The sequence below is a fragment of the Liolophura sinensis genome, chromosome 1, assembly GCF_032854445.1.
Source record: "Liolophura sinensis isolate JHLJ2023 chromosome 1, CUHK_Ljap_v2, whole genome shotgun sequence".
NCBI lineage: Eukaryota > Metazoa > Mollusca > Polyplacophora > Chitonida > Chitonidae > Liolophura > Liolophura sinensis.
Genome location: NC_088295.1, coordinates 8,052,191 through 8,063,493, shown reverse-complemented (window position 1 = coordinate 8,063,493; position 11,303 = coordinate 8,052,191). Strand labels below are relative to the sequence as shown.

General features: G+C 39.2%; 1 protein-coding gene across 1 annotated transcript in view; it reads left to right on the top strand.

Annotated features, from left to right (window-relative positions):
* LOC135469555 (uncharacterized) overlaps positions 1 to 11,303 on the top strand; it is a 65,286-nt gene that overhangs the window by 45,330 nt on the left and 8,653 nt on the right. The window contains 8 exon segments of the mRNA XM_064748059.1: positions 643 to 704; positions 707 to 761; positions 2,039 to 2,114; positions 4,367 to 4,490; positions 4,929 to 5,014; positions 8,039 to 8,135; positions 9,048 to 9,138; positions 9,416 to 9,526. Coding sequence (XP_064604129.1) covers positions 643 to 704; positions 707 to 761; positions 2,039 to 2,114; positions 4,367 to 4,490; positions 4,929 to 5,014; positions 8,039 to 8,135; positions 9,048 to 9,138; positions 9,416 to 9,526 — 702 coding nt within the window.

The window sequence follows — 11,303 nt, the reverse complement described above, 5'->3', positions numbered from 1 at the left end:
ATCTGACTGTGACATATTTAATAGGGAAACCAATTACAAGTAGAAAACATACGATAACAAAATCATGAATTTAAGTTTCCCCATAAGTGTTGCCTGTTTTAAGACTGTGTTGATTTATAAATTATTTATTTATTTATTTATTTATTTGATTGGCCTTTACACCGTACTCTAGAATATTTCACTTAAATGATGTTGGCCAGCATTATAGTGGGAGGAAACAGGACAGAGTTTGGGGGGGAAACCCACGACCATCTGCAGGTTTGCTGCAGACCTTCCCATGCATGCAAGTATAGGAAGCCAGCATGAGTTGGACTTGAACTCACAGTCTTGAACCCACAGTGACTGCATTGGTGAGAGGGTCCTGGGTTATTGCACCACACTGCCGTCCTAACCACCTTGGCAACAGAGGCCTTGAGGTTTATAAATGATTTTATCATTTGGCCTGTATATGGTGTTTATATGTATTAATGTTATATATTTATATATATCCCATTAGGCCGATTTGGTGTTGTCTAAGACAATGGAACAATATTAGCCTGATGCATCACACTCTTTTGGTTAACTTTTTGTTTTATATTTTACTGAACTTAAATACACTTTATTGAAGGCTATAAATGTCAACGTAAGTTGATTTGTTTTCAGGGAATTTACTCTGAAGTGTTTCCAACCATTTTCTGCCAGTGTAGAAGAGGAAGGAGTTTATAAAATCTTCTGGAGGAGACTCATCAGTATGAAGAAGAGCTCAAATCCAAAGTCAAAAAGTGAGTGTCTCTGTAACATATAAGCTTGATGCATAAATTCAGACATTTTCATGCAATTATTTTTTTCTACGATTTAGTCTTTAGTCTTGACAATGCACATTTCTACCTAGCATAGTGCATGTTGTTTAAATGACCTTACCAATGCATGGCATTTGTCCTTAAGGAAGTGTACAGGAGATTTTTGACAAAAATTCATACAGTGTATTTGCTAATCAAGTGAAATTTTCTCTGATTTGCCAAGAATAGCCACTCATATTACTTTATTTTCTTTCAGAAAACAGCAGACTCATATCTGTACTATTTATAGTGATAAAATGATTCTTAAGAGTGAAAAAGTTAGGCAGGCATAGCAACCAACATTATAAGTTTTACGAACTTTAGTACCAATTTTGAGTAGTTACATGTGGCCAGATAAGGCTGATATACATTTTGCGAAAGGTAATTATTGGGGCTGTTCTATAATAATCACAAAAAATTCATTTGGATTTAGGCTGATTGAATTTTTGCGTAAATTTTCAGCGTAGTCTGTGTAAAGTACATATATACATGTATGTACACTCTACACTCTATGTATACTCTTAAGTCATGAACTGAAATTCAGCCACTGACATTGATCAAGCAGAGGACTTTTATCTGATCTGGACATGCTGCTATAAATTCGTGTGAATTTCATATGTTCCCAGCTTGAACAATTCCTGCAGTTTAATCCGCAAAATACTTTAATTAATCTAAATTTATGCTATGCTAGTCAGATTTGTCGAGAACTTGCCTTGCTGATTTAATGCTGTCTGTTCATTGATTAAAAGCATACTGTTTATTAATTATTACATGATTGAAAAAAATAGATATGTTGTAATGATAAACTTGATTGTATTGTAAACTTGATCAAATTGTTTCCTTTGCTAAACATATGTATCCAGTGTTGCACAAGTTATATTAAGTCTTGTTTATCAGTGTATTGGTTCATAATCCTTTGTTGCCGAAATGTGTTTGGATAGCATAGTTAAATAATTTTAGTTTCTGCATGAAAAAAGAAAAAAGATATCAGGTTTCAGAATGGATTAAGCAGTCATGTTGAGGGTAGAAAAGCTGGTTATTTACCTGGTGGATATGAGCTGTCCTTCTCCATGGCCTCTATATCAGATGGCTCCGCTTATTTCCTGGCCAGGTGACAATGTGCTCTCTTCACTATCCCACCTTTGCTTTTATGTTATCGTTTTTGTTTCTAATTTTACATTCATTTCAATTCATAATTAATCTGTGTTGCTGGTTGACAGACGTGCAATGAGGCTCAACACAGGGGTGACTCTTAATTTACGACCCAGGGTTAAACTACCAGAAAAAGAGCTGAAGGTAAGATAATAAGGCTGTTTGAAACAAAATAGTAGAACTGTGGTGTATCTTACTGGTTAGTCCAGTTATATGCACAGAAAGATAGATCTGTTTATTTATCTGTAGCATTAATAGACATAAATATACATTGTATTTCCCTGCCTAAGTTTTCCAGCAAAATCCAGCTTTTCACTCCCCATCGTGGTATTATTTATCACTGGGCCTTTGTCCTATGATCAGTCACCTGTATTGTCAGATTAGCAGTGTTAATTATGAAGTATTCCCACCTGGATGTATTTATTCACTCAGTGACCACCATCATGTTCAGTTTGAGCTGTCTGCCGTGGGCATGGTTGATTGATCAGTATGGTCAGCATTCAAGTTGCACACTGTGCCAAACACTACCATTTTCTATGATTCCACAGTAGATTAATGCTTGCATGTCTTGCATTATTTTGCTCACATGACAATACAACGTATGTGAATAATTTCAAAATAAGACCACAGAATCCAGCTGCTCTGTGTAACAGTGAATCCATTGTCCAAATTACCTTAAATGACCTAAAATTTCGCTCACAAAAGTGCATTTTTTAAATATTATTTTTTGAACTGAAACTTACGATTTTCCAGCAGCATATCATAGCATATTCATTTATTTGATAGGAAATCTATTTGCCTGTAGTTCTACAATGAGTTTTCCTCACATTTGTCCCTGAATTGTAATTCTATATTCCGACAGTCAAGTTCACTGGTCATGTTTGGTAGTGTTTACCTGTGTTGGATGATTATGTATGGACAGTGTTCATACCTATACAGTTTCAGATAGCGGTATCCTCAGCTGCTAAGGTTCTGTACAATATTTCAGATGGTGGAATCCTCAACAGCTATTATCTGTACAGTATTTCAGATGGTGGTGTCCTCAGCTGCTAAGTGTCTGTATAGTATTTCAGATGGCGGTATCATCAGCTGCTAAGCTTCTGTACAATATTTCATACGGTGGTACCCTCAGCCTATAAGCTCTGTACAATATTTCAGATGGTGGTATCCCCAGCTGCTAAGCGTGTGTACAATATTTCAGATGGCCGTATCCCCAGCTGCTAAGCTTGTGTACAATATTTCAGATGGCGGTATCTTCAGCCTGTAAGCTCTGTACAATATTTCAGATGGCCGTATCCTCAGCTGCTAAGCTTGTGTACAATATTTCAGATGGTGGTATCCCCAGCTGCTAAGCTTAAGTACAATATTTCAGGTGGTGGTATCCCCAGCTGCTAAGCTTGTGTACAATATTTCAGATGGCAGTATCCTCAGCCTATAAGTTCTGTACAGTATTTCAGATGGTGGTATCCTCAGCTGCTAAGCTTCTGTACACCATTTCAGATGATGGTATCTTATGCAGTTAACCTTCTGTTTACCATTTCAGATGAAGGTATCCTCAGCCTATAAACTCTGCACAGTATTTCAGATGGTGGTATCCTCAACTGCTAAGCTTCTGTACAATATTTCAGATGGTGATATCCTCAGCTGCTAAGTCTCTGTACAGTATTTCAGATGGCAGTATCCTCAGCCTATAAGCTCTGTACAATATTTCAGATGGTGATGTCCTCAGCTGCTAAGCTTCTGTACAATTTTTCAGATGGTGATATCCTCAGCTGCTAAGTCTCTTTACCATATTTCAGATGGCAGTATTCTCAGTCTGTAAGCTCTGTACAATATTTCAGATGGTGATGTCCTCAGCTGCTAAGCTTCTGTACAATATTTCAGATGGTGGTGTCCTCAGCTGCTAAGCCTCTGTACCATATTTCAGATGGCAGTACTCTCAGTCTGTAAGCTCTGTACAATATTTCAGATGGTGATGTCCTCAGCTGCTAAGCTTCTGTACAATATTTCAGATGGTGGTGTCCTCAGCTGCTAAGCCTCTGTACCATATTTCAGATGGCAGTATTTTCAGTCTGTAAGCTCTGTACAATATTTCAGATGGTGATATCGTCTGCTGCTAAGCTTATGTACAATATTTCATATAGCAGTATTCTCAGCTGCTAAGCTTCTGTACCATATTTCAGATGGCACTATCCTCAGCCTATAAGCTCTGTACCATATTTCAGATGGCACTATCCTCAGCTGCTAAGTTTGTGTACAATATTTTAGATGGTAATGTCCTCAGCTGCTTAGCTTGTGTACAGTATTTCAGATGGTGGTATCATCTACAGGTAAGCTTATGTACAATATTTCATATTGTTATATCCTCAGCCTATAAGCTCTGTACAATATTTCAGATGGTGGTATCCTCAGCTGCTAAGCTTCTGGAGGCATTTTACCCTGTTCATATTTTGAGCAGACTACCTGGGACAGAGGCAGAGTTCTGGGAGAAACAACAGCTAGAAGCTAAAGACTGGAAAGGTCAGGCATAGCTGAGATATATGTATATTTTGTTAGAGTGTTGTCATGTACATAGATCATTGTCATGTAAGTTTAATGCAGAATGTGGAAAGATTCATGTACATTGTAGAGATGCATGCAGTATCATTCAAACTGTTTATTACAGAAGCCCATCCTCTTATATGTTTAACAGCAGGTGTAGCAAATTTTCTCTACGACAACTACTTAACAGTGTGGTTGGTTTACTCTGAGCACTGAGCAATTTCCATCATCCTACACCTGATTGCTCTCCTATTCTTGTGTCAGAGTTTAATCCTATCAAATAAATAAATAAATAAATTTGGGTTTTACAGGAGAAGCTTTACCTGAATTTGCTTTCCGTGTTTTGTCATTCTTTCTGAAGACATACAGAAAGTATTTTCTGAAGACTAGAAAGTTCCACTTACTTTGTTTTTGCAGGATTAGCCTGTAAACTATTCATGGAGATATTTTCCAACTCGTTTTTGGTGCCACTGGAAGAGACTGACAACCACTTTGAACTGAAGGTAGGTACAAACTTGGGCATTACCTGAATAAGTTGGTTTAACCGGATTTGACAGATCTCTGTCTAAAAAGAAACATGGAGGTTAGGGGAGGCAAAACTGGATACACTGGATATTCGTGAAGACCACCAGTATTAAATGTTTCCAACATAAAGATACCTTTAGTTTACCATCACTCTGTGATTTTGTGAAATTGATGTATTTATCGTTGGAAGTGATTAGTTTTGACACTCTAAAGTGTGATTCCGCTTGAATGTTATAGATTAGCTTGTATAACTTGGTCGTATATATATATATATATATATATATATGTATATATATATATACATATAGATCAATATATAGCTTGCAGGAAATGATAGGTGTATACTTGTTGTGCCTTGATATTCATGATGCTGAAAGTAGAGGTGAAATAAGCACATGGAGAGAACTGAAATGGTTGATGCACAGCACATAAATTTTTTTATTGTCTTGCCCCCTTTTTAATCATTAAGTGAATGTCAGGTTGACAGTACTGTGGATTAGCAGATGTCACTTTTTGTGGGATTCTCTTTGACAGCGGTATGGGTGGTTTTACCTGCTGACAGGTGTTTTAACTTAACATGCATGTGAAGCCTAATGTAATTTACTTTCTACATTATTTTATGGAAGCACTTCTTTTTACATTGTTTGCTGCTGCATAGAGAATATAGCACGATTTCATAGTTGGCCGACAAGAATGTTATAACCCATTTCCGGTTGATGTGCCTAAAAAGTTAGTGAAATGCTGATGTTTTGTTGTTGAACACGTTGATCAGTCATTATCAGTGACTAACAACATTATTTGTACATAAATCATGACCTGAGTAATATGTCACATAAGTAACTAAGAGGCTTTAAATGTATATATACATGTTGCCTATATCTCTTTGTCATTATGTGCGTATGATTTAGGAGTCTCATCTGGAAAGTTTTCACGTAAATTGCGTTTTACCTGTGCATGATATTTTTCACATTGTAAATTTATAGTAACTGTTTTTTCGGAAAAGTCTCAAAACACATTTATTTTAAAGTTTTTTAAACACCAGTTGGAAATCTCAAGCATTATTTGAGCATGCATGCATTGTTGGTGGGGGTATTTGTGTTAAGGGCTACACCACAGGTAAACGGCTAGTGTACTAATGACTCCCTCTAGAGACCCTCCTTATCTGCCTCATCACTTGCAGTTGTTATTGAAGGGCTGCAGATAATTTATACATGTAAAACAATGTTTCCTTGATCTTTCCCTGTCTGCATATGACCTTTGCATCCTGCATTATCTGGAGAACTGTCAGCAATTGTTGATAAAGCTGATAAGTCGAGGTTTTGTCATGGAAATGTCTGATGTCTGGCATACACTGTATGTGCAGCCTAATGCTGTTTGCAGGATTAGTCTCTGAGCTTACAGCTGCACCACTGGGGGGTGGGGAGGGGTGGGGTGGGTGTGTCGACCATGTGATCAGTTTGTAGCAAATCCTGTGTAAATGTGTATTAATCCCTGAGAGGTATTTACCACTTTTCATTTAACTCTGTAATCATCTCCTTCATGTCAGATGAGATGACCCACCATAAAGGAAGAGAAAAATGATGCATACTTTTTGTGATGAAAGGGCAGGAAAATTTATTTGTGAATATAGTCTTGGATCTTGTTTTTCTTAGGGCATTTTTTGCATGGTGGGTGTTTGGGATCACAGTTTGGTATATGTCGATCATCGTTGCTTAGCAATGTTCTAAATGAGGATGATATATATGTATAATAAGTTATGTGAGTGTAAATTCGTCGTTAACATTCAAGCGAACACATTAAATGTACATTAAAAGTATAAATATGATTAAAATCCTGCTTTAACATATTTTAGGGGTAAGGATCAAATCCAGACACAAACAATTTTATTACTCATACATCTATGTTCTGAAGAAGTGGTCCCAAATACCCTCTTTACAAAATTATGTTCAAATTTTCTTTTCTCCTTAAAGGAAAATTCTCACAGATAATTTTCACAGTATTTCACCTGAAGCTGATATCACTTTAATATTTTTCTGAATGTTTAATTTTATTATGTCCAGATATAATGTAGGCTGATTTGTTGAGCAAAGTACAAAAACTAAACTTTCTCCTGGTTGAAAGGATCTGCCCTGTGTGTGGTAAAGAATGTTGCATTAAGAACATAGATGTAGTCATTGGCATATGTACTGGAAAGAATTGACCAACGAGACTTCATGTTTGAAACTAAGACTTTTGTCCACTTAACCCTAGCTTCGCAACAAGTATTTGTACAGTATTTGGTGGGTGCAAGTTTTTTTTTTTCTTCTTTTTTTTTTTTCTTTACTTTTTTAAAGCAGATTCTGCCTGTTTCTACACATAAACCTGACTGTTGCTGTCGACATAAAATATGCTAGGGTGCAGTATAAAGTAGCAGTATATAAGCACTACATGTTTTACATCTATTGCCACTCACTGAAAATTGGAATGGAGGTATTATCTTCAATGCAGTGCTTGGTATTAGTAATTTTGTCTGTCCATCCATTTCTTTGTAAAATCTTTATATCCTAAACGTTCATAACCTGTTTTATCAAACTATTTATTTTCCCTGCTGTTGGGCTTTTTTTTTTTAAGATCATGTGGGTTTTTGATATATATTTTGTTACAGACTTGTAAACACAATAATAGTTGAGTTGAACACTTCAAGCATTTTTAATCAAAGTATACCACACAGAACTCTGTTGTTTTTCATTGACCTTGACCTATTTTTTCATGGTTGTTGGGCCTGCGTCTCAATAACTGTACAATGTAAACTGTCCTGTGCAACTGTGCCAAGAGGTATTTGGTGTTGGATACATGTTTGTTTTCCTTACATGTAGCACTTTGTCAACAACCTCTGATTGAGGTACGTGTGTGATCATGTCTGTTTTTAGAATTGTTATACGTCTGTGTATACACTTGCTAAGATTTGATCATTTGGTCATACTAATATGGACATTTTTTTCTTATGTGTTTGTTTATTAAAGGTGGAACATCTGAATTTAGGCCGTTACTTGCACATGTTAGAGAGTGGAGAATATCATGATGACCTGGATAGTGTGATAGCTGTTCATAGGCCTTCAGGTGGGTATCATGATGAGGTGCATGGATAGTTTGATGGCTGTACACAGGCCTTCAGGTGGGTATTATGATGAGGTGGATAGTGTGATAGCTGCACTCAGGCTTTCAGGTGGGTATCATGATGAGGTGGATAGTGTGATAACTGTACACAGGCCTTTAGGTGGGTATCATGATGAGGTGGATAGTGTGATAGCTGCACACAGGCCTTCAGGTGGGTATCGTGATGAGGTGCATGGATAGTGTGATAGCTGTACACAGGCCTTCAGGTGGGTATCATGATGAGGTGCATGGATAGTGTGATGGCTGCACACAGGCCTTCAGGTGGGTATCATGATGAGGTGCATGGATAGTGTGATAGCTGTACACAGGCCTTCAGGTGGGTATCATGATGAGGTGGATAGTGTGATAGCTGCACACAGGCCTTCAGGTGGGTATCATGATGAGGTGCATGGATAGTGTGATAGCTGCACACAGGCCTTCAGGTGGGTATCATGATGAGGTGGATAGTGTGATAGCTGCACACAGGCCTTCAGGTGGGTATCATGATGAGGTGGATAGTGTGATAGTCCAGTGATCACTTGGATAATGTACAGTGACCATACAGAAGCTGTCAAATGGATACAATGTATCATGATGATATGTAACAACATAGAAGAGCACAGGCAACCATATGGGTGACCTTTTATGCAGGGGAAATATTTTTTGAGTGTAGTGTGAAATCTCAATAAAATTTATATATACATGGGTTACTCACATTGCCAAGAACCTGTGCATATGACGTACCAGTTTGACAATATCATGAAAAGTTAAATACTTTTGCATCAGGAAAATGACAAACTAATAAGTTTCTTTTGTATGTGGATTTTTCTCTATGTAATAGTTTGTATACAATGAAAAGTGCTTTCTCTTGGACAGGTGACATTTCAGTGGCTGCCCCTTATCTAGATGAGTCTATTTTCAACCCTAGCCAAAGGAAAGGTGACCATACAAGTAACAGAGCCCTGAGGTAAGCTAGCATGTTTTACATGTGTGAACATAAAATGTTCCATAGGATGCAGATTGGAATATTTTCAGTGTCTACCGGTACAATATTATATACATTGACATGTGTGTAGGATCAGATGTCACTTGTCTCCTTTGGGTTATGTCCCTTGGCTGTGAATAAGCACTTGAGATAATTTGAACACTTTAGTGAGAATATAACATGGACTTGTTAAATAATGCAATCTCTTATTTTGATGACAATTCAATGTATAAAGTATGGCATGTGTGTATTTTGACAGACGCCGCCTTCACCCATGGAAACCAGTGAGAAATGAACTGAGATGTCAAAGACTAGAGATACCTCTCCCAGTACCCCATCCTGCCAGTATAGCCGTGTCCATATACAACAGGTGAGATACCACTCCCAGTACTCCATCCTGCCAGTATAGCTGTGTCCATATACAACATGTGAGATACCACTCCCAGTACCCCATCCTGCCAGTATAGCTCTGCCCATATACAACAGGTGAGATACCACTCCCTGTACCCCATCCTGCCAGTATAGCTGTATCCATATACAACATGTGAGATACCACTCCCTGTATTCCACCCTGCCAGTATAGCCGTGTCCATATACAACAGGTGAGATACCACTCCCAGTACCCCATCCTGCCAGTATAGCTGTATCCATATACAACATGTGAGATACCACTCCCTGTATTCCACCCTGCCAGTATAGCCGTGTCCATATACAACAGGTGAGATACCACTCCCTGTACCCCATCCTGCCAGTATAGCTGTGTCCATGTACAACAGGTGAGATACCACTCCCAGTACCCCATCCTGCCAGTATAGCTGTATCCATATACAACAGGTGAGATACCACTCCCTGTATTCCACCCTGCCAGTATAGCCGTGTCCATATACAACAGGTGAGATATACAACAGGTGAGATACCACTCCCAGTACTCCACCCTGCCAGTATAGCCGTGTCCATATACAACAGGTGAGATACTGCTCGCAGTACCCCACCCTGCCAGTATAGCCGTGTCCATATACTACAGGTGAGATACCACTCCCTGTACCCCATCCTGCTAGTATAACTGTGTCCATATACAACAGGTGAGATACGACTCCCTAGTACTCCACCCTGCCAGTATAGCCATGTCCATGTACAACAGGTTAGATACAACCCCCATGTACTCCACCCTGCCAGCATAGCTGTGTCCATATACTACATGTGAGATACCACTCCCAGTACCCCAGAGGGGCCTCCGTGGCTCAGTTGGTTAGCATGCTAGCACAGCGTAATGATCCAGGAGCCTCTCACCAATGCGGTCGCTGTGAGTTGAGTGAGTGAGTGAGTGAGTGCTTGGGGTTTAACGTCGTACTCAACAATTTTTCAGTCATATGACGACAAAGGAATCATTAGGGTGCATGTACGTATAATGTGCCTCCTTGTTGCAGGACGGATTTCCACTGCTCTTTTATTTAGTGCTGCTTCACTGAGACGACTTACCGAAGGCAAGTAAGCCGCCCCGCCCGAGCCATTATACTGATACGGGTCAACCAGTCGTTGCACTATCCCCTTCATGCTGAACGCCAAAGCGAGGAAGTTACAACTTCCTCTTTTAAAGTCTTAGGTGTGACTCGATCAAGGATTGATCCTGGATCTACCGGTCCCGAAGCGGGCGCTCTACCAACTGTGCTATCCGGGCCGGTCGCTGTGAGTTGAAGTCCAGCTCATGCTGGCTTCCTCTCCGGCCGTACGTGGGAAGGACCGCCATCAAGCTGTGGATGGTTGTGGGTTTCCCCCGAGTTGTGCCCGGTTTCCACCCACCATAAAGCTGGTCACCGTTGTATAAGTGAAATATTCTTTAGTACGGCGTAAAACATCAAGCAAATAAATCAATAAATAAAATATACCCAGTAGCCCACCCTGCCAGAATAGCTGTGTCCATATGCAACAGGTGAGATACCACTCCCAGTACCCCAGCCTGCCAGTATAGCAGTATCTATATACAACAGGTGAATGCCACTCTCAGTACACCACCCTGCCAGTATAGCTCTGTCCATATACAACAGGTGAGGTATCACTCCCAGTACCCCATTCTGCCAGTATAGCAGTGTCTTTATACAACAGGTGAATGCCACTCTCGGTACACCACCCTGCCAGTATAGCTCTGT